The sequence below is a fragment of the Moschus berezovskii genome, chromosome 22 (genome assembly GCF_049115385.1).
Source record: "Moschus berezovskii isolate FMDL1 chromosome 22, NW_MosBer_1.0, whole genome shotgun sequence".
Classification (NCBI taxonomy): Eukaryota; Metazoa; Chordata; class Mammalia; order Artiodactyla; family Moschidae; genus Moschus; species Moschus berezovskii.
Genome location: NC_142481.1, coordinates 13,587,117 through 13,609,888, shown reverse-complemented (window position 1 = coordinate 13,609,888; position 22,772 = coordinate 13,587,117). Strand labels below are relative to the sequence as shown.

The following is a 22,772-nucleotide window of genomic DNA, read 5'->3' as shown; positions in this document are numbered from 1 at the left end:
ACATCTGACTCTCTTGCTCCCTCTTTTCTACAAGAAGAGTCCTCCATCTGCGGTTCAGGCCTTTATTGACCGGAGAGGGTAAGGAGGTCTGAGAGCCAGTGAGTTGAGCTGAATCTGACTTCAGCGGGCCACGAGGCAGAGCTGAAAGGCTTGGGGGCACGTTGTCCAGGCCACTGCACTGCCGGGTGAGGTCTGTGTCGGAGTGGCTCCCTATAGGGAGCAGGCAGAACTGAGCAGAATGGAGGTGACGAAGAGGAAGATCTCGGTTGGGGCCAGGCCTGCACCCAGGCACATCGGCTTTCCTGGGGACATGGGTGTGGAGTGAGAAACCCATGCATGCCAGGGCACGTCCTCACTGGTACCCTCCCTGCCCAGCCCAGACCTAGGGCAAAGGGCATGAAGGCATTGTTGATCTGGAACTTGCCCTGGTCGTTCAGGAAGTTGGTGGGGTTGAAGCATTCTGGGTCCTTGAATTGGGTGGCGTCCTGGTGTGCAGACACAAGCAGAGGAATCACAAAGGTGCCCTGGGGAGATGTGCCAAAGTTGCTCCAAAAAAAGACCCCAGTTAGAAGCCAAAGCAAGGAGTCTTTTGTGCATTAGCGGTGAACACTCAGACCCACTGATAGGCCCTCCCCGACCCTGTGCAGGACCCCCAGACACAGTGGGCTCCTTGGGCAGGAAGTAGCCACTTAGGTGACTGTTGCAGGTGAGAGCACGCGGGAGCCCAAAGGGCACCACGCTGATGAAGCGCTGAATCTCATGCAGCACAGCGTTGGTGTAGGGCAGGTACTGTCGGTCCCCCAGGGTTGGGGCGCACGTTCGGCCAACCACGTCATCCAGCTCAGCCTGCACTTCGGCTGGGGCCACCGGAGATGTGAACTATGCACACTGCAGCCTCCAGGTGACCCCGAACCCCAGCCCCCTCATCCCTAGCTCTCCAGCTTGCAGACATGCCACCTCTGGGTATGAGCAGAGTGAGGAGTCCATAGCGCAGGGTGGTGCTTGGGGTCTCTGTACCACCAAAGAAGAGATTATGCGTCGTCATCACCGACGTCTCTGCCTGGAAATGGCTCTCCGGGTTCTCTGTTCCTGTGGGTACAGAAGATAGGGGCTTCTGCATGCCAGGCGCCTGCTGGTGGGCGGCAGGGCTAGAGTTTAGGGCAGCCGGGCCCTGTACCATATCTATTTGATCCAGGAAGCTATCGATGAAATCGTGGGGCTTCCCAGGCTGCCGCGTCTGCTGGTGTAGCTGGATTTGCTGAGAGATGAAAGCCCGAAGTTTCGCGAAGCTTCAGAAGATTCAGTAGTGTGGGCCTGGGAGCCAGTCCAGGAGGGAGGGGAAAATGTTGTACATCTAGGGGGACAGGAAATCAATAGGACCTTCAACAAGACAATTTATTCCCTGTGGGGGGACTGGACCAGGACTTCGATGTTGTAAGTTGCGAAACTCTTCCAACATTCTAAGACTGCCCCATTCTAATGATCCATGCACTCGGGTTTGGCACAGACTGGGCACATGACCCTCTCACCTTGCCCCACCTGGAGCTCATGATGCAAAAGTCGTCACTGAAAAGGTCCAGGAGCCTCAGGAACCCCATGTCCTCATAGCCATGGTTTGGTTTAGCCGCTGTTGTGTCCAATTCTTGCAACCCCATGGACTGCAGCCTGCCAGGCTCCTCTGTCCATGGGATTCTCCAGGTAAGAATACTGGAGTGGTTTGCCATTTCCTTCTCCAGGAGATCTTCCTGACCCAGGAATCGAACCCCGGTCTCCTGCATTGCAGGCAGATTCTTTACTAACTGAGCTAGGAGGGAAGCCCATAGCGGTTCCCACAGACCACGGAGCAGATAACATTAGATACAGCATTATCCAGTAGCCGCCGGGGGGTCGGACGAGACTCCTAGAGGTGGAAACATGACGAGGTCATACTGCTGGGTGGCTCAGATCCCACCCGGCTCTTGGGTTACTGGCTTCGTTCCGCCCAAACGCCTTCGCTCGGCTCTTTCTTGACCAGTGTCCACGCCCACAAATGGTCCCTCTCTTTTTCCAGGCCGTACCTCCACTGGCTTGAAATTCATCAAGCAGACAAGCCGCCTTTTCAGGACACGCTCTTCGATGGTCCGCGTACCCAAGCCGAACTCCTTAAGTGCCCCAAGTGCAAAATTGCGCAGCGTCGGCCAGCGCGGCCCATTAGAAAACGCTATGCCTTGGGGGAGGTGTGAAGGGCGTTGGGAAGAGAAGGGGCGGGGTGATAAGTTGGTCACACCCCATCCCAGAAGCATCCCGCGATGGAGCCGACTTTCTCGCAACTCTTCTCTGTGCTTCTTTTCCAGATCTTTTGGACGCCACTCCAGCCTTCTCGGCCCTATCCACACATTGACCCCGCCTCTGCTGGTCCTGACCCCTGACCAGTGCTTGCTCTGTTTGGCTTTGACTCTTAGGCTCTTCTAGGGGCTGCCCAAGGAACCAACCAGTCCCCTACTCCCATTCGACCCCTACAATGTAGCTCCGCCCCAACCTCTCCTCGTTAGCCTTGACTCTAGGAGGCCCCGCCCCATTTCTCCGATCCGGCTTTTTTTTCCGCGGACTGGATATTCCGGGCCCGCTCTTCCGCCGCCCCACTGGCCTCATCGTTTCCGCCTGTGAAGCGTTCGAAGACTGCCATGGCCCCGCGGCCGAAGAAGGCATCCTTTTGCAGCACCAGTGCGTCCTGCAGCGCTGCGTAGCGGCACAGCACCACTGCAGGGCGCGGGCCCAGCCACACCGTGAACACCGGTTCCCAGCGGCCGGAGAGCTACACTGAGCCGGGGGTCAGCGGGCCCCAGTCTGGGCTCCTGACCCCTCCGCCGCCGAGACCCCAGAGCCCGACCCCCAGCTCCCTTCTTCTTCGGATCCAGGAGTCCAGCCCCTCCGTTTTCCCTCAAAATCTAGAAGTTCAGGTCCCCAGCCCTCTGCCCCCTCAGAACTAGGTGTCTGGGCCCTCGGGTCCCGCCCCCCTACCCCCGCCGCCTTGAGCCAGAACAGACCTCTCTGCTCCTCTTCCCCTGGGACCAGACGGCAGCAGGCCGTAGGCTCCCCCTCCCTCAGGACCCAGGGAGTAAGGGTTGGCGTGTGGCAGCGAGACTCCGCCCTGAACCAGGAGCTCAGGCCCACTGCCCCTTTTCCCTCCAGATCTAACTTCCCACCCCCAGTCTCCTTCTTCCCCAAGAAGCAGGACTCTAGACCCCTCAACCTCTCTCAGGCCTCGCCAGGTCTGAGTCCTCAGCTCTGTCTTCATTCAGGGAGCTAAGAATTCCAGCCCCCAGCCCCACTTCCAGAAATCCAGAATTCTGACCCCCCACCCACCCACTCGGGACTACCTCCATGAATGCACGGTCCAGGCGTCCAGACTAACTGCAGTAAGTTCCCCAGCAGCGGGAGTGGAGTGGGCCCGGGAGGTAGGGCTCCCTTCCTCTGAGTGCTGCGTGTGCCCCAACGCCACCTGGCTAGTGCCAGTAGCAGGACCAGCAATGACAGCGCTGTAATGCCAGAGATCATCATGCCCTGATCCTCAATTCCTGCACCTTCTCATTTCTTCTCTTTTATTCCCCTGGGGTCTTGGGTGGAGCAAGGGTGGAGACAGCGTGGGAGGAGTGGCACCTGCCAGCCTCTCATTCTGTAATTTGTCAACCCAAAGTCTGCACTCAGTTCTTTTCCCTGTCACTGGTGTGCTTGGCTTCGCCTGGCCTTTCATGTGTATGTGTGTGTGTGCACGCGTGTGTGTGTGCACACGTACACACGTGTGCGCCTGCCTCAGCCTGTCTTATTTGGTAGTCTTAATGCATTGGCATTTTCATGTCAGCACACCAAATCAACAGGTACACCCTCCATAGCACCTTTGGGTCCATCTTACTTGTTCTGTAGTGTGGATTCCTAAATCCCCTGGACACCTCTGGGCCCATGAATGCTGGACCTTATACTTTATTTTTATTTTTTTGGAACTTAAAAAAAATTAATGGGCTGCACTGGGTCTTTGTCACTACGAGTGGACTTTCTCTAGTTGTGGCAAGCAGAGACTACTCTCTAGTTGCGGTGCGCGGGCTTCTCATCGCAGTGGCTTCTCTTGCTGCAGAGCACAGGCCCTAGGGTGCCCAGGCTCTAGTAGTTGCAGCTCGAAGGCTTGGTTGCCCCGTGGCGTGTGGGATCTTCCTGCACCGGGGATCGAACCTGTGTCCTCTTCGTTGGTACTCAGATTCCTAATCACTGGACTACCAGGGAAGTCCTGTACCTTGTTCTTCTAATTCCTGAATACACCCTGATCCCTAAATACACTTCATAAAACACCCCTAGTGATGTGTGCATTAGCCTGGCACTCCTGTGCTCCATGCCTGTGTTATCTAGGGACTCACACCTGAGCCCTTGTCAACTCCACACCCATTGCTCTTGGAGCCTTGTATGCTGTACCTGTCTTCTAGATGCTCACTAGGAGTCCCCTTGGAGAAGGCAATGGCACCCCACTCGAGTACTCTTGCCTGGAAAATCCCATGGATGGAGGAACCTGGTGGGTTGCAATCCATGGGGTTGCTAAGAGTCGGACACGACTGAGCGACTTCACTTTCACTTTCATGCATTGGAGAAGGAAATGGCAACCCACTCCAGCGTTCTTGCCTGGAGAATCCCAGGGACGGGGGAGCCTGGTGGGCTGCCGTCTATGGTGTCACACAGAGTCAGACACGACTGAAGCGACTTAGCAGCAGCAGCAGGAGTTCCCTAGTGCCATTCAGCCTGGCACTTCCGTGCCTATCCTACGACTCCTGGTACCTTCCCACAGTTGGCCCCCCTGAATCTCCATACTTAGGCCCTGTCCTGAACTCCTCCATCTCTGTTCCCAACGTCCTGGCTCCCAGGTGCCCCAAATGTCCTACACCCTTGCTGCTACACCCCTGGTCTCCAGTTCCCCAGGTCCCTCAGTGGGCACCTCCACCTGAAGCCAGGCCATGATGGCAGATAAACTTGCCCTCACTCTGGCTGGCCCTGGGAGTGTGGGGTGGGGTGGGGTGGGGTGGGGCAGACCCAGGCTTGGATGGGCCAGGGTGGGGGATGTGGCTGAGTCTGTGCTTGGAACACACTGTTCAGAAATGCGGTCCACCCTCCCACCCACTCTGCCCTGTAGGACCCAGGCTTCCGCCAGGTGCCTGGCACAGGGCCCAGACCCAGGGTGATGATGGGGGGACTGTGCAGAGTCCAGGACTGGGCTTGCCTTTGGAAGTATCTCACTCTCAATCCCTCTGTTTCTCTATTCGTCTCTTTATCTGTCTTCCCATTTCTGTTTTACTTTCAGGGTCTGCCTCTGTTCGAGTCTGAAAACAAATTTTCTCTGTGGCGTGCTCTTTTCAATGTCTGTCTTTTTTCTCTCCCTGAGCCTCTTTCAGTTCGTCTTTACCTTAATCTCCCTCTGTCTCTGCTTCCCCATCTCCCTGCCTGTTTGTGTCGCATGTCTCCCTACCTGTCAGCCTTTCTCTGTCTGGTGAATGGCAGAGGTTTAGGGGCAGGGCTCTGCTTAGAGGCACTGACCCTTCAGACAGCAGGGTTGCAGCAAGTGTGCCCTCCCGGACTCCACCCTCCAACTTCCCTTTCAGATGGCTCCTCTTTCTTGGGCTATTTTTAAGAAGTTTTTACTGGATTTGTTACACTATTGCTTCTGGGTGTTTTTTTTTGTTTTTTGGCAGCACTGGGTCTTCATTGCTGCACGCAGGTTTTCTCTAGTTACGGCGAACAGAGGCTACTGTCTAGCTGCGGTGGCTTCTCTTGTTGCCGTGTGCAGAATCTAGAGCGCGGGCTCAGTAGTTGTGATGCATGGGCTTAGTTGCTCTGCAGCACGTGGGATCTTCGAGGACCAGGGATCAAACCCATGTCTCCGGTGCTGGCAGGTGGGTTCTTAACCGCTGGACCACCAGGAAAGTTCCTTTCAAGCTCTTTTCAAGAGCAGGCATTTTGTTTTGTTCACTTCTGTATCCCCAGCACCCTAAAATAGTGCCCAGCACACGGTGGGCACCCAGAAAATGTTTGTTGAGTGAAGGCGTGGCTTTGTTTCATCCCTATTTCTGTCGTTTTTTCTCTTTCTCTAATTCAGACTCTGTTTCTCTCAGTCTCTGGCTGAATCCTTGAAAATGTCTCTCTTCCTGCCTTGTCTCTATTTCATCTCTTGAGGTTTCTTTCCAGTTCTCTTTTTGTCCCCTCAGATCGCTGTCTTTCTTCAGCACTGTGCCTCTCTTGATTTCCATCTTGGCTTTATCGTCTCCTTGTCTTCCATCTCTTTGGGCATCTCTGTCTCTCCCCTTTTCTCAGTTCCTCTCTTTCTCCTCCTCTGTCTGTCTCACTCCCAGTCTTTGGTTTTCAGGATCTTGCTCTGTGTATCTTTCTGTCTCTTCCTGTCTGTCTCTTTTTCTTCACTGTGTGTTTCTCTTTGCTGACTCTCCATCTTTCTTTCTTAGGACCTGTGAATCTTTTCCCCCTCCACCTCTGCATCCCTGCCTGGGCCTTGGGGCAGATTCGGCTTGGGGTGGGAACAGCATGGGGATTAGGGAGCCGCTGCCCCATGTGGGGACTGCCTGTAAGCCTCCCTCTAGCTGGCCCCATAGTCAGCAAAGCATGTCCCAACTTCTGAATGACCTTGGGGAAACTCCACTCAGGGAAGGGCCTCCCACGTCACCTCTGCCCCTGGCTGGGGGGCCAGCCTCATTCTGTCTGCCTCCAGCTCAGTGAAGCTTGAGATGCCTGCTCTTTGAGAAAAGCTACTGTCAGCAGGATTGTCAACTTGTCAAATCCAGCCCCAGGTTGGGAGGCCCCATTCCTGGGACTGCTATCCCCACCCCAAAGGGAGGAACTGCAAGGCAAAGAGATAATTCAGTGAGAGGGATGAGAAATGAGGGAGAGTTTCCGTCTTCCTGTGCCCCACTTCCCCATTAATTGCCCTTCCTGTCTTTCTCTGGTCACTGTTTTGTTTCTTTCTTTGTCCCTATCTTCTATTCTCTTTACCTCCCCAGGTCTCAGTCCTTGTATCTCTCTACTTTCCTCTGTGTCTCCGACTCATAAGATTTCGAAGAGCAGGGTGGGAGCCAGAAGATCTGCTTTCTGCACCCGGCAATCGTTTCTGATTGTGTGATCTTGGGCAAGTCACTTCACCTCTCTGAGCAACCTCAGTTTTGCTGTAAAAATATAGCACTTCCCCAGTGGTCCAGTGGTTAAGAATCCGCCTGCCAATGCAGAACATGAGTTTGATCCCTAGTCTGAGAAGATCCCACATACTGAGGGGCAACTAGGCCCCTGTGTCATAGCTGCCGAAGTCTGCACACCCTAGGGCCCGTGCTCCACAACGAGAAGCCACTGTAATGAGGAATCAGTGCACCGCAACCAGACTAGCCCCTCCCCCTGTTCATCGCAACTAGAGAAAGCCTGTGTGCAGCCACGAAGACCCAGTGCAGCCAAAACTAATAAATAAATAAAAGCCTACCTTATTTAAAACAATGTATGACAAATTGCCTTGTGCCATGTGTATGTGTGCTAAGCCGCTTCAGTCCCCTCCAACTCTGTGCGACTCTATGGACTGTAGCCTGCCGGGCTCCTCTGTCCATGGGATTCTCCAGGAAACAATACTGGAGTGGGTTGCCATGCCTCCTCCAGGGGATCTTCCCCACTCAGGGATGGAACCCACCTCTCACGTCTTCTGCATTAGCAGGCAGGTTCTTTACCACTAGCGCCACCTGGCTTCGCCCCATCGGAAGATTTAAATGAGGTATTTGGACCAGTGTGAAGCCACTCCAGTACTCTTGCCTAGAAAATCCCATGGATGAAGGAGCCTGGTGGGCTGCGGTCCATGGGGTCGCTAAGGGTCGGATACGACTAAGCGAATTCACTTTCACTTTTCACTTTCACACATTGGAGAAGGAGGTGGCAACCCACTCCAGTGTTCTTGCCTGGAGAATCCCAGGGACGGGGGAGCCTGGTGGGCTTCCGTCTATGGGGTCACACAGAGTCGGACACGACTGAAGTGACTTAGCAGCAGCAGCAGCAGGTAAGTGGCAGTACTAGTGATTTCCCAGTCTCCGTGTCTGTTTATTTCTCGGTATCTCTCACTTTCTCTGCTTACATCTCCATCTCTGTTCAGTGCCCTGCATCTCTGGCAGACCTATGGAACCTTTCTGGGCTGCTGTCTTTTTCTTGACCTTGGTCTCTTTACATCTGTCTTCACTCAGGCCCTCCCAGCCTTTACCTCCCAGTCTGTCTCCAGGAAACACTTTCTCCAATTTTTTTTTTTTTAAACCTCCCTAAGTGTTGGGGTTGAACGCATCCAAGCCAGGTGTCTCCCTTCTCTGCAGCCAGACCTTACTTCTGCCCATGCTAGAGGACTGTCCTCCTCCCTTTAATTCAGCCAAGGTAGGTTTGAATCTGTTCTAAAGATAATTTAATAGAAACTGATACAAAAAGCCTTCTCCACCAAAGGGTGTGCAGTAGAACGAATTCTGTGGATTAAACAAGGCACTGTGCTTTCCCTTCCTCATGGCTTTTTCTGCTTCGGGGGCGCAGAAGGTAAAGACCGGAATGTTGGGGAAGGGCATGCAGCTGGCGCAAGGTGATGGGAAGCGAGTGTGACAGCGAGAGGGATGGGGCGCAGGGGAACGAGACGATGGATCGAAGCAACCCTCCAGGCAGGCCCCATCGCTCACAGGCGAATCTGGATGGGATGCGGCCTCAGCGCGCGCGCACGCAGAGCTGGTAAGGCCGGGGCAAATTGCCGAGACCCGAGCTGAGCGGGGTCACATCGATGTCCTCGGGCGCCCCCAGCGGCTGCAGCGAGAAGCTCTGCAGGATGGCGGTGAAGTAGAGGAAGAGCTCCATGCGCGCCAGCGCCTCGCCCAGGCACAGCCGGCGTCCTGCAGGGAGAAAGGACGGGGAGGAGCAATGAGACAAACTGGGGGTGAAGGGCCTCCTCCACTTTCAGAGGAAAGCATGAGAATAATGACAGGGGACTCACAGACCCATCCATCTAAAGGTCCGGGACAGACAGTTTAAGTATATTGTGGACTTTCTACAAGTGCAACCTTGCAGGGATTCGAATCCTGTCTACTATTACTAGTTCTGTGATCTTGGGCAAACCAGAGTTTCTGGGTAGCTATCTGAAATGGGGAGGATAATAGTGCTTCATTAGGTTGCTATGAGGGACTTTTCCTGGTGGCTCAGACTGTGAAGAATCTGCCTGCAATCCGGGTTGGATCCCTGGGTCAGGAAGATCCTTTGGAGAAGGGAATGGCCACCCACCCCAGTATCATTGCCTGGAGAATTCCACAGACAGAGGCGCCTGGAAACCACTGAGCAAGTAACGTTTTCACTTTTTTTCCAGGTTGTTGTGATAGGTAAATGGAGGTGAAACAGTGAGAATATGATGCTATGTCAGTTCAGTATGTGTGTGCCCTCGCTGCTCTAAGCCCTGCTGTCAATTAATTTCACCCTTCTAACAACTCCCAGATGTGGGCCTTTTTATGATCACCATTTTATAGATGTAACACCAGAAGCACAGAGAAGGGAAGGAGCATATCCAAGGCCAAGAGGCTAGAATATAACAAAGCTGGGGTCTGGCTAAGAGTGCATCTCTTAGCCGCCACTCTTACAGTTCTCAGAGGCGGCACTGGTGCACGGTAGGCAGTGCTGCTGTAGGTTACCTGTGATTATGCATCCTACTCCCTTTTCCAACAATGAGTTAAGCAGGAAAGATTTTTTTTTTTCAGTCGTTTAAAGACCAAAGCCAAGAATAACCAGAACCACTTCAACTGCACCACCCAGTGGCGAGACTGAGACATCTAACCATGTCCAAATTAGATGACAGTCCTGTCTCCCTGCCTCCCTCCACACGGCTTTCAGTTGCTATCAACCTGTAGGGGGAGAGTTGGGAAGGAGAAAGGATGTCTGTGCATCTAAACCTGAGGATCAGGTGGGATGAAGAAGTAAAAGGGTCTGGAGAGTTGAATTAGGCTTGGGGAATGTAGGTGGAATATTGGGCCAGAAACACTGACCGTAGCCCCCCACCACTCTCACCGGCTGAGAAAGGCATGAAGGCAGGACTCTTCTTGAAGGACATATTGGCATCCAGAAAATGTTCAGGGTTGAATTCCTTAGGCTTCAGAAATTGGCTGGGGTCGTAGTGGACTGTATTAAGGAGAGTGATGACATCGGTGCCCTGCGTGGGTGGGGAGGCAGAATCAGTGGCTGGTTAGAAGGGCTGGGAGGTTCCCAGTAGAGGATTTCCACTCTACAGAGCCTGGGTCTCCATCAGGAGTCCAAGAAATGGGTGTGGGTGTCTAGGGTTCCCAGTGACGGGTGCTGAAAATGATTCTGTTGGGGTCTGAGGTAGGGATGTGGGATACCCTCCTTGTAGAAACAAATCTGGGGTTCCTGGGGAGGGAGTAAGGTCTCCCAGAACAGTGTTTAGGTACAGGGGCTCCCCAGAATGAAGTCTCAGACCTTGGGGATTTCAGAGAGGGGTGCTAGGGGTCACAGGGAAGGGGCCTGGTGTTCGGGACAGGGTCTAGCCCAGTATGGTATAGGGTGAAGTCTTGGGAAGGGGCTGAGGTTCTGGATTTAAGGGTCTGTTGCTAGGGCCTGGGTCTTCCTTGCTAGAACCCTGGATGCCCGTATCAAGAGTGTGGGATGCCTCTTCCTAAGGTTTTAGGTATGGTTTGCCAGGTGTCCACCGCACCCTGGGTATTGTGAAGCCTCGAAAGTTCGTGTCCCGAGTGACACGGTGCGGCAAGCTCATGGGGATGACGTCTGCGAAACGCTGCACTTCGTGGATCACCGCGTCTGTGTAAGGCATCGCCGCTCGGTCCTCCACCGTCGGCAGCCGCTCTCGCCCCACCACGCGGTCGATTTCCTCCTGGACGCGGACTGGGGTGAGGGGAAGGGAGAGCGGTTGTTGAGGGGATTAGCAGACTCGACTGTGCCTAGAAGAGGTGTGTGCATGCGTGTGGAAGCAGTCCAGCCACTGCCTTCCAGTCGAGATTGCGGTCGAGGGTCGGGGGCGGCTGCAGGGGTGCATGTGAAGGTTAAATGGCGGTTCAGAGGGAGGGGCTGGGTTCAGAGATGCAATGAAGGTGAAAGTTTCGTTCCCGCCTGGGCTTCCAGGGGCGAGGTTGTGCGGATAGGGTGGGCGGGGGTGGGGGCTGCTTGGAGTCCAGGTCCCACATGGGATTGCCGGCGGGGCTTCGAGCACTAGGGCCGCTGGAGGATGGATGGAGTGAGCGGGGTGTGCAGGACAGCTGAGAAATCAAGGGTGGGGCCGGCGGCAAAGACCCAATCGGTCTCCGCACAGTGTCCAGGTGGCCAGGAAGGTTTAGGGGAAGACCCAGAAGCAGGGTTTGGGGAGGCGGGGTCTCAGGCCCTGCGGTGGGAGGGGAGGGATTCTTGGGCAGGCCCGGGCTCTGGGCGTCTGCGAGTTGTGTGTACAGGGTCAGAGATGGGTCCCAAAGCAAGACCTTGAGGACGGGGTCTCCGTCTGGACAGAATATGTGGATCGGGGGAGCCACATGAGTGGGGTCAGCCTCCGGTGGGCTTGCGGGTTTGGCTGTGGGACCCAGGCTTGAGCTGGGGGCTCTCGCTACCAGGCCCACTGGGCCGGCGCTCAAGGTCCGTGGGCAGGGCTCCCGGTGCTCTCACCTTGCACTTTTGGAAACTTCATGAGCAGGAGGAAGGCGTAGCGCAGCGTGGTACCCACGGTCTCCGTGCCGCCGAAGAGCAGGTTGTGTGTGGTCATCAGCAGAGTGTCCATGAAGAAGTGGCTCAGCGGGTCCTGCTTTTCCTGCAGGAATTAAGCGCCGGGGATGTGAGCCAAGGCGGAGGGAGATCTTTGGGCGCCGAGACTCTGCGACCCGCTCCCCGCAGACCTGCACAGCTGCTATTGGGTGCCAGTTCAGCGCCTCCTCTGTTCAATTTCCTTTCCTTGGGGGATCTGGGGAGCGCGGAGGGCAGGGTAGGGAAAATCTCAGCCATGCGGCCGATAAAATAAACAAACCCTGAAGGATTTCTTAATGAGCCTGTTAATTGACTGAGGCCCTGAGTAGCCCCAGAAGAGCCAGGTGATCCAACTTCACTTCCTGGGTGTGGGGAGTTCAGACCCAAACGTGCTCATCTCGAGATCCTTGTTGGTTCGAAGCAGGATGGAAGGTCAGATCAGAGATGGGACTTCCAGGTAGGGCTTAGTTACCTGTGCCATCTTGGTAAGGAAGCAATCAATGAAGTCCCGGGGAGAGTTTGGGTCAAGGGAAGCCTGGTGTTCATGGACGCTGCGGGCGATGAGGTCCTTCATGCGTCCGTAGTTCTTAAAAAGGCGTCGGTGTGGCCCGGGCACCCAGTCCAGGAAGTTCGGAAAGATATTGTACATCTAAGGATGGAGCAGAGTTGGAGGGATTGGGAGGAGCAGGCAGCAGCAGAGAAGGTAAGGTGAAGGTGTGTGTGTGTGTGTGTAGGGTGGAGAGGGGCCTGTGTGTCAGCAGAGCCCCTGCGGAGTGGCCAGGGCCGCACATCTCGGGGGCGGGGTCAGACGGAGAGGGCGGGGCCAATAGCAATTCCTTCCTTACCCATTGCTTCCCCGATAGCCCTGAACTGGAGGGACCCTCCAACCCTGTTGCCCGTGGAACTCGGTCTCCTGACCTCTCCCCAGGGGCTGCTCATGATTTGGAAGTTTTCATTGATGAGGTGGATAATGGTGAGCAGACGGTCGTCGTCATAGTCGAAGCGGGAGCCGAAGATCACAGAGCAGATAATGTTGGACACCGAGCGGCTCACCACAAACGTGGGGTCGAAGGGCTTGCCTGAAGGGAAAGGGCAAATGGGTCAAGGGGCACGGCTCAGGAGACACAATGTACGACAAACCAGGCCCCAGGCAGCAACCGCACGACATCCAACCCAACGTATCAGTGTGACTCACAGCACTGAACGCCTGCTCCTGGCCATCTAACACAGCACAACAGCACCCACAAAGTATCTGGCAACACAACAGACAGCACAGAACGCACAGCACATCGACAGCAATACTAAACAGCTGCACAGGGTATTCTTGGTGACACAATACACAGCATACACAGCATACACAATACAACTTCACACCCAGTGCCTGACAACACTACAACCTCACTCAGCAATGACACAGCAACACAACACCTGACACCCAATGATCTGATGACCCAACAGATCACAGAAAGCAATACCAATACAGCACATTCCCACACTGGCCATTACACAATAGCATAGCAGAAAACTGAATCTGGAGTTAACTAGACATAGTCTGGATTTTGACTTGGCCTCTTAGTCTACATGTGACCTGCTACTGCTAAGTCACTTCAGTCGTGTCCGACTCTGTGTGACCCCATAGACGGAAGCCCACCAGGCTCCCCCGTCCCTGGGATTCTCCAGGCAAGAACACTGGAGTGGGTTGTCACTTCCTTCTCCAATGTGTGAAAGTGAAAAGTGAAAGTGAAGTCGCTCAGTCGTGTCCGACCCTTAGCGACCCCACGGACTGCAGCCTACCAGGCTCCTCCATCCATGGGATTTTTTAGGCAAGAGTACTGGAGTGGCTTGCCATTGCCTTCTCCGACATGTGACCTAGGGGAACCAAATTCCCTTCTCTGAGCCTCAGTTTTCCCATCTATAAAATGGGCTTGATGATAGTCTTCCTCATGGGGCTTCATGAGTCAATGAATGTGTGGCTGGGAATGCTTAGTTAAGGGCCGTCATGCCATCATGAGCCAAAGAAGGGTGGTATGGTAGGCTGAGTAATGCCCCCCGCCATGCTCCACCCACCCCCCACCAAGATGTTCTTGTCCCAGTTCCAAAAGCCTGTGCATATGTGATTAAGTTAGGGATCTTGGGATGGGAGATTATTGTGGATTATCTAGGTGGCTTTAATGTAATCACATGGTTCTTTATTATAAGTGTTAGGTAGGTAGAATAGGGAAAAGGAGTCCAAAATGGTGGTGGCCAAAAGACAAGGAAGGGAAAAACCTGCGAAAAGAGAACAAAGGAGGGTCCGAGGACCGGAGTGAGGACCTCAGGTAAAACAAACTACAACATGCAGTGCCCGTTCAACACGCACCCTTAGATGGACACCGCTATGAGGACTCTGAGGCTTGAGACTAGCAAGAGGGGGAGGCCCAATACCCCTCGCCATCCCAGTTCAGCAGGAAGTAGCCAGAAAGACCTCGACGTCCCTGCTCCCAAAGAATTGGGCCTCCCATCTCTTGAGGGGGGAATGTTAGGTAGGTAGAATAGGGAAAAGGAGTCCAAAATGGCGGTGGCCAAAAGACAAGGAAGGGAACACCCACGAAAATAGAACAAAGGAAGGTCCAAGGAGGACCGGAGTGAGGCCCTCAGGTAAAACAAACAACACTCCTGACTGGCCCAATTTACATAGGACAGGCCCAGAGGGAAAAAAAAGCATAAAAAGAGGAGCCAAAGCTAGCTCTCTTTCTCTCTCTCCCCTGCGCTGGGGCGCTCTTCTCTTCGCGTCTTTTGGCCACCACCATTTTGGACTCCTTTTCCCTATTCTACCTACCTAACATAAGGAAGCGAAGGGTCTGAGTAGAAAAGGTGATGTGATGGGAATTCCCTGGTGGTCCAGTGGTTCGTTCTTTGTGCTTCTACTGCCAAGGGCTCAGGTTCAATTCCTGGTTGGGGAACTAAGATCAAGCTGCACAGTGTGGCCAACCCCCAACCCCCCAAAAAGTGATGTGGTGATGGAAAGAGGGAGAGAGAGAGAGGAAGAGACACTGGCGGGTGTTATGCTGCTGGCTTTGAAGATGAAGGAAGGGGCTACAAGCTGAAGAGTGCAGGCAGCCTCGAGAGGCTAAAAAACGTGAGGAATTGGATTGTCCTCTAGAACCTCCAGAAGAAGCCAACTCTGCTGATCCAGTTTAAACTTTGGACCCCCAGAACTGGAGGAGAATAAATTTGTATTGTTTTAAGACACTAAATTTGTGTCAGTTTGTTGCAGCTGCAACAGGAAAATAATTCAGGCAGTTATTATTCTTTTACTTACATCACATCATTTAATCCGTGAGGTATTACCTGCCTCTTCTCCCCCCAAAGTCAGCAAGATTTGGAGATCAGGGTAGAGGGCCATTTACCTTTCTCTGCCTCAATTTCTTCTGTAAAATGGGGTTTGTGATAGTACTTACTTCTGAGGTTTGGGTGATTTCTCTTTTCTAAAGGAGAATGGAAATTTTTAAATTTACTTTGGACATGCTGTGCAGCATGTCAGGTCTTAGTTCCCGAGCGAGGGGTGGAAACTGCACCCCCTGAAGTGGAGGTATACAGCCTGAACCACTGGACCACCAGGGACGTCCCTGGGTGATTTTTCAAGGTGATATACACAGTTCTGGAACAGTGCTGGCATATGGTAGGCATCACCTTAAACGTTGATTATTAACTTTTTTTCACGGTAGACAGCTTTGACCTGGGTTTATATCCCATCTCTGGCACTTCCCAGGCACATGACTAACCTTTCTAGGCCTCAGTTTCATCACTTGTAATAACGCCCTAGGTTTTCTGGGAGGGTGCAACTTGTCAACACATGCAAAGAGTTAACCATAGTACCTGGAATCTGTAAGCACTGGATAAATTGGTATTAATGTTTGGCATGAGGACTTTGGTATCTAAGACTTAGGTTTAAATCTTGACTCTTCTAATTTCTAGCTTATCTCTCTGTGCCTCAGTCTTCTCATCTGCAAAATGGATTGTTCCAAGGCTTAAGGGGCTTGTGCCTGAAAATGTACTTAGCACAGGCCCCTACACATGGTGATTTTTCAAGAGCAGCAGCAGCAGCATATTGCCCGCCACAATGACAGGAGCAGTGCTCAAAATAGCACACAGAGTCAGCAGAACAAAGGGACCAGGACATATTCTGCCACCCTGTGCATGCATGCTAAAGTTGCTTCAGTTGTGTCCAATTCTGCGACCCTATGGACTGTAGCCTGCCAGGCTCCTCTGTCCATGGGATACTCCAGGCAAGAATACTGGAGTGGGTGGCCAGGGGATCTTCCCAACTCAGAGATCGAAACCGCATCTCTGACTTCTGCATTGGTAGGCAGGTTCTTTACCACTAGCGCCACCTGGGATGCCCACTGTCACCCTACCTCAAGGAAACACAGCGTTACAAACTGATCCACCTCCAGGGGGTGCCTCTCTTATCACTGGTCAAGTGAGAAGCCTCCAGGAGTTCTGAGTTCACACCCATGCTATGGTATGGGGCTGCCCTGACCCCCTAGGTAGGCTGGAGGTGAATGAGGGGTACAGGCTGCATGTGGGGATCCAGACCTTGAGTTTTCCGAAGCTCTTCCAGCAGGAATTGGCCTTCTTCCAGGATCCGCTCCTCAATGGTCCTCTTCCCCATGCCGAAGTTGCGCAGAATTTGAACAGAATACTTTCTAAGGACCTTCCACCGGTCTCCATTGGAAAAGGCAATGCCTGGGTAGAAGGGAAGGGGCCAGCTCCACCAGTGACCTATTCCCAAGACCGCTTTCATCTGAATCCCCTTTCCCGATGTTTGATAAGAGAAAGACCCTGGGTTTGGAATCTCTCCCCAGCCCTGCCAGTAAGTCCTTCCAGACCCTCTGGGCTGGGTCAGGTACCTCCTTTGAGCTTCCACAGGGACCTGGGCTTTTCTCCCTATACTCCTGCTTGCCCTGTGTCTGTTTCTGCTATCACAGACCTGACCACTCTGGGCTGTCACTGGCTGACAAGGAACCTGCCCCTTCAGCGAACTGTGAAGGCGGGGTGGGGGCCTGTCTTGGCCATCACTGGGCTCCAAGCATTGTCCAGTGCAGGGTTTACCACCCACAAGGCGCTGGTGATTGCTTATCGATTAACGAGAACACAAATAAGGGAGAGAAGCCAGAAAAATAAAACTTGAGACACTAGGAACTCATCTAGGAGTGAGACAGACCCTGTTCTCTTTTCTCCCTGGACTTGGGGATTCTTTACATAGGCTGGTTATTCTTCCAGAATACTCTTCCCTTGCTGTCTGCTCCTGAGTGGTCACTTCTGTCTTTTAGATCGCTATTTGGAGGTCCTTTACTCCAGGAAGCCTTTGCTGGTGCTTACTTCCTGGCTGGCTCAGATGTTTCCTCTGGGCTCCCACGGCTCCCCGGGCTTCCCCCATCCCAGCCCTGACCGTGCAGTGTCTTCAACTGGACTAGGAGCTGCAGTAGGGTATGCAGTCTCACATGTGTTCATCTCTAGTCCTCTAGTCCTCCAGTCCTCAGAGAACTGGATGCTAAAGAGGAAGAAAGGTGTTTTGCCTTTATTGTGGGCATCATCTCATCGACCTCTCACAGCCGCCTTCTCATGATAGTAGACTGAAGTTCGGAGAGGGGACTGCCCAAAGGAGCAGGCTAGGCGGCAGAACCCTGCTGTTACCCTCCGTACTGAATAATCAGATGCTGGCTATTTCTAGTAACAGATGATGTATATATCCAGATGTTTTCTGTGTAAAAGTAGCAGGGGGCATTTATCTGCCTCCTTGCATCTGAACAGGTGAGGTCATAAGATCAAGCCAGGAGACATGAAGGTAGCAAGTGTACTCAGTATCCAGTAGGTATTCTTTCTTTCTCTCTCTCCTTTTTTTTTTAAAAAAACTAGAACTTTCCAACTTCAAATCCTGGGGCAGCTGGGACCCATCTAGTGTAAGGGCAAGCGAGAGCCATAGTGATTCTTTAGGGGGAGATGAATAGTCCAGGATACAGATCTCCAGGACCCCCTTTTCATTTAGAGCAACTCTCTTCTTTCTCTCCCACCTCCCTCCCCCTCCCTCTTTTCCTCTTTCCTTCCGTTTCTTTTTGTTCTTTCTTTCTCATATATTGGGCTGTGCCACATGGCTTCCTTTGAGTAAGAAATTTATGTTGCAAAAAACCTACAAGACTAGGTGACTTCCAGACCTACAGAGGACGAGATACTGAGCTAGAAGAGGTTTGGAGTGAGTGATGTGAGTTGCTGGGTGTGGGGATGAAGTTGGGTGTGAGTTGGGCTGGGGGTGGGGGGAGATAATGGAGTAGATGAGAATTTGGGTCTGAGATTAGTGTGGGGATGGAACTGGGTAGAATGAGAGTGATTGGTAGATTGGGGTTGAGATTGAGCTTGGGGTTGGGTTGATACGTGGTAGGATTGGTTTTGGCGATGGTAGTGGGATACAGGTCAAAAGGGAGACCTAGGGACTGTGAACTTCAGTAGGTGACCGAGATAGAAAATGGGGCTGGGGAAGAAATAATAATGGAATTGAGTTTGACTAAAGGATCGGGAAGAAAGTGGGCTTCCCTGGTGGCTCAGAGGTTAAAGCGTCTGCCTCCAATGCGGGAGACCCGGGTTCGATTCCCTGCGTTGGGAAGATCCCCTGGAGAAGGAAATGGTAACCCACTCCAGTATTCTTGCCTGGAGAATCCCATGGACGGAGAAGCCTGGTAGGCTATAGTCCACAGGGTCGCATAGAGTCAGACACGACTGAGCACGGAATGGAATGGAATGGAAAGGATCGGGATGGGTTAATACTAGATTTTACTGTGGAGATTGGGAGAGGTTTGCAGTGGGAATGGAGGTTTCAGTGAGGTGTAGTCAGTGTTGAGAGAGAGATGGAGTTGAGATTGAAATGGGGGACATGGAAGCAGGGTTGGTGGGGATTGCGGAGAATTGGACAATACAGACTGGGGCCAGATAATTTAGCCACTTGACTGCGATGGAAATTTGATGATGTAGTTAGGATCGAGAGAAGCATTGCGATGAGAGTAGGGTTGGAGTTGGGTGGAGATGGGAATGGGTACAGAAGTACAATTCAAGATGGCCGAGGGAGGGATTTCCCAGGAAGTCCAGTGGTTAAGACTCTGCTTCAAATGCAGGGAGTATGAGTTCCATCCTTGGTCAGGGAACTGAGATCCCACATGCCGCATGGCACAGCCAGAGAAAGAAGAAGAAGAAAAGGTGGTGGTGGGATTTGGGGGTGGTGGAGGTGGGACAGACTTCACCCTACTTGGCTCCACTCCACCTGGTGTCATCAGTGAGATCAGAGGTCCTGAGTGTCACCAAAATTGAGAGGACATTCTTCTACCCTTATTCCCTCCCTCGGTGTGGAATGGGTTGGGAGTGGAGGAGGTCGGGAGCAGGCTTACCATTGCCCTTGGTGAAGTTGAAAAAGACAGGGTAGTTGCCGCGGCCACCAAACTCCTCCGCCTGGTCCACCAGCGCCTCCTTCACAGCTTGGTACCCACTGAGGACCACCACCCGTCTGGGCCCCAGGTACACTGTGTACACTGCACCGAATTCCTTGCTCAGCTGAGGGTAAGAAGACAGAGGTCACAGGGGGGCTCTGGGGCTGGGGACCCCTCTCCCTGAGCCCTCCCTTCACTCAAGCCTAGTCCTTTGACCTTGGTGAGGGAGGTCAGCATATCTTGGGAGCGAAGCTGCAGCAAATTTCCCAGGAATGGGAGGGCCCTGGGGCCTGGGGGCAGCCGGCCCTTGCCCTTTGAGACGGTGGTCAGGAGTAGACAGACGAGACCCAGGATCAGGAGGAAGATGGCTGTACTTATGCTGTCCATGGTGCAGGCAGTTGCAGACACCTGGGTTGGGAGTTGGGTGGGGAGAAGGCAGCGCTGGGGAGGGAGTGGGATCCTTTCACTCCTCATCTCCTTCTGGAACTTGCTCCCCCAGACCCCAGAAATGGGAGCAGATGGAGAGAAAAAACGAAGGAGAGACTGGGAAAAGGCCAGGGGATGGGGGCAGAGATGGAAGGAGAGGGGAAGGGAGGGAGAGAGGAAAAAGGGCATGAGGTAGTCAAAACACAGAGAGACGGAAATCAAGACCGATGGAGGGGGACAGAAGAGAGACAGGGACAGAGGCAGAGAGAGACAGAGTCACACGTGAGAGAACGAGGAGACAGAAAGCAGGGCGAGCTGCCTGGATATCTGTGGATGTCTGCCTTCTACGTATCTAGGTATCTGTCTGTCTATCAGGCGTCAGACAGGACTGAACAACAGCGCGATCTGTTATCTATCTGCTGTCTGTCTTCAGCCTGTTATCCATCTTTGTCTGTCTGTTTAACTCTCTGCCTGCCATCTACCATTCATCATCTATCATCTTTCACATAGTGACAGGGAGAGACATAACACACAGGGACTGAGACAGACAAATCAAGACACAGAAACAGCCAGACAGAGAGAAATCACAGGAAGAGAGGCAGACAGAGAGACCAGAGAAGGGAGCCAGAACTCGAGAAGACGCAGAGCTGGAGAAAGGGACGAGAGACGTGGGGAGACAGAGCTATTCCCTGGCTGGGAGACACAGAGATGGGCATTGACAGGAGGAAGAGGGCAGCAGATGGAGAGGAGGCAGAGGCAAAGCCAGGCGCCGGCGGAGAAGACAGCGCAGAGACAGGAGGGAGATACACAGAGACGTGGGGGGGGGGGGGACAGACGTTCAGATGGACAGACAGACGGACAGGCAGGGAACATTCGACGGAAGCAGGCAGAGACAGAGACACCCAGGCAGACGGAGACAGCGGGAGGGCAGAGGCGGAAACAGACCGAAAGGTGTCCTGAACCCAGCAGTCAGCGTTGCAGAGAGACATGCCACCCGGCTGGGTAGCGTGCGTCACAAGGAGCGCGGTGCCAAGCCCTGGCTCGGAACTCTGCAACGCTTCGGTAAATTCCAGAACAGGGTCCCAGAGACAGCCACCTGAGAGGCAGACCCAGAGACCCCTCAGAGGAGCTGACGAGGCACAGCCCAGCCAGTCTCAGGACAGGGAGATGGAGCCAGTGACCCTCTCTCTTGAGAGCCACCCCGCTTCTGTGACCAGCCCTCTACCTGCTGAGCTGCTGAGGGGTGTGCTGGAGGGACCAGTCCGGCTGGCAGCGGCTGCTCCAGATATGTGCCCAGGACCTCGGAACGAGGGGTGGGAGCTGCTCTTAAATCACCTCCGTCCACCCCTGCTTACCACCCTTTTCCCTAATTGATCCAGTGACTTTTAATCCCTCCCACTCTCCTGCCTTACTTGCCTGGGCCAGGGCTCACAGCCAGCTGGAATGAGGCCTCGAATGAGTGCCTTGGGAGCCCTGCCTTCTCCTCCGCTGGGCTAGCCTTACCTCTTCTCACTGTGGCCAGTGCTGGCCATCTGTCTTGGATTGGGGGTGAAGTCCTCTCTATTTTTTGTTGCTGTTGCCACTGGGGATCCTGGATCTAGTTCTGGGTCTGCTTTAGAGTTGTAGGACTTTGGCAAAGTGAAGGGGTAGGGATGAGGTCGGGGTCTCTGTCCTGGGGTGGGGAAGGTTTCTCGCTCTCTGGGGCCCCACTCTCACCACTCTTCTCCCCGTCTCTCTCTTGCAGCCTGTCTCTGAAACTCTGTGCATGTCTCTGCTTCGGCCCCTGCATCCTCCTGTCTCTTCCTGTGTGTCTCTGTCCTTCACCATCTCTTCTGCCCCTCATTTTCTTTGGGACCCTTCTCTTTTCTCTCTGCTTCTCTCTCTCCGCATCTTGCTCAGCCGCTCTCTCCTCCTGACTGTCTGAGTGTCTCCTGTCTCTCACACCTCCAAGAGGTGGAGTGCAGTGCACGGGACTGAAGCCAGACTGAGGATCAAGGAAGATTTGGGAGAAGGCAGGGCAGGCAGAAGCCTCACAAGACAGGGCCTCCGATGTGAAGGATACCCCAGCTACTGCCCACCCCCGCTTCTGCCTCTGTCCTAAGTCCCCCACCTGCTCTGATCCTACCCTTGTCTCTTTACCCCCAGAAACTGACCACAGTTACTCAACTCCTAGCTAGGTCAGAAAGGCAGGTTGCAAAAACCTGAAGAGGGGCTGGGACTCTAGTTCCTTGGAGGGTAAGGTGTGGGAGAGAGCCCCAGAGGTCAGGAGTCTGGAAGGCCAAGTGGAGGTTTTGTTCCCCCACCCCACCAGCAACCGGGTCCATTAGTAGACACCATGGTGTTTGTTTTTCCCATGGAGGGTGGGGGAGGAAGTGCTTGGAGGTCCTGGGGAATTTGACACCCCAGATCTCAGGCCCCTGTTGGGATGCAGGTGGGACCTGTGCAACTGTTTCAGTCCCAGAAAGGCTGGTTAGGGCAGGTCCTGAAAGAGGAGCGAAGGCTTCATTATGGGATTACGGATCTCTAGTTTCCCTTGGCATGAAGCCCCACTTCCAGGGGAGAGGATTAGTACTTGATCTATGGGAACCCCACAAGTGACTTTTCTCTGACCCCAGAACTGGGTTGAGAGGGGCCTCTTGGGACTCCTGAGAAGGGGAGTTTTAAGGGGCTTTGAGTTCTTCTTATGGTCTGACTTGCTGCCCTGCTGCAGAGGGAACTTGGGGTAGGGAGGAGTGTGTTGTGAGTTTCCTTAGCCTCGGCACTGTTGACATTCGGGCTAGTAATTCTCTTGGGGTGGGAGCTGTCCTGTGAGTGGCAGGATGTTTAGCAGTATCTCTGCTTTCTACCTCCTAGATGTCAGTAGCAGCCCCCCTCCCAGTTGTAAAAATAAAAAGTGACCCCAGATATCATTTAATGTCCTCTTGGGGGCAAAGTCCAACCCAGCTGGGAAGTGAAGGTGTCAGGTGAGAAACTGAAAGACACCCAAGGGCAACGGAACTCTCCTGATCTCCAACTGGCCTCTCCTTGACTTCCAACACTGACATTTAAAAATTTTTAAATGGATTCATTTTATTTTTGGCTGCTCTGGGTCTTTGTTTCTGCACCTGGGTTTTCTCTAGTCGTGGC

General features: G+C 53.5%; 1 protein-coding gene and 1 pseudogene across 2 annotated transcripts; both read right to left on the bottom strand.

The window, feature by feature from the left end:
• Positions 1-120: 120 nt before the first annotated feature.
• Positions 121-3,540, bottom strand: LOC129547306 (cytochrome P450 2F2-like; annotated as a pseudogene).
• Positions 3,541-8,426: 4,886 nt separating this feature from the next.
• LOC129546794 (cytochrome P450 2F3) lies at positions 8,427-21,027 on the bottom strand. 2 transcript variants are annotated; one of them, XM_055412105.2, is made up of 11 exons: positions 20,872-21,003; positions 20,592-20,742; positions 19,437-19,628; positions 19,182-19,344; positions 16,342-16,491; positions 12,682-12,842; positions 12,236-12,412; positions 11,689-11,830; positions 10,733-10,920; positions 10,072-10,213; positions 8,427-8,912 (listed from the first exon to the last, which is right to left on the bottom strand). In XM_055412105.2, exons 3-11 carry the CDS (start codon positions 19,605-19,607, stop codon positions 8,731-8,733), a joined length of 1,476 nt encoding a protein of 491 aa, XP_055268080.2. In that variant the 5' UTR covers positions 19,608-19,628; positions 20,592-20,742; positions 20,872-21,003; the 3' UTR covers positions 8,427-8,730. The 2 variants fall into 2 exon arrangements, with proteins under 2 accessions (XP_055268080.2, XP_055268079.2); XM_055412104.2 differs by lacking the exon at positions 20,592-20,742 and having other exon boundaries at positions 20,872-21,027.
• Positions 21,028-22,772: the final 1,745 nt, after the last annotated feature.

What these genes read in the sequence shown, in the direction of transcription:
- LOC129546794 (XM_055412104.2), bottom strand. Translation starts at nt 19,607, where the DNA reads ATGGACAGCATAAGTACAGCCATCTTCCTCCTGATCCTGGGTCTCGTC. An exon ending in GAGGCTTCACAATACCCAGG is followed by an intron (nt 10,214 to 10,732) that starts GTGCGGTGGACA and finishes CCACCCACGCAG; the next exon opens with GGCACCGATGTCATCACTCT. An exon ending in CTTCATGCCTTTCTCAGCCG is followed by an intron (nt 8,913 to 10,071) that starts GTGAGAGTGGTG and finishes TTCTCCCTGCAG; the next exon opens with GACGCCGGCTGTGCCTGGGC.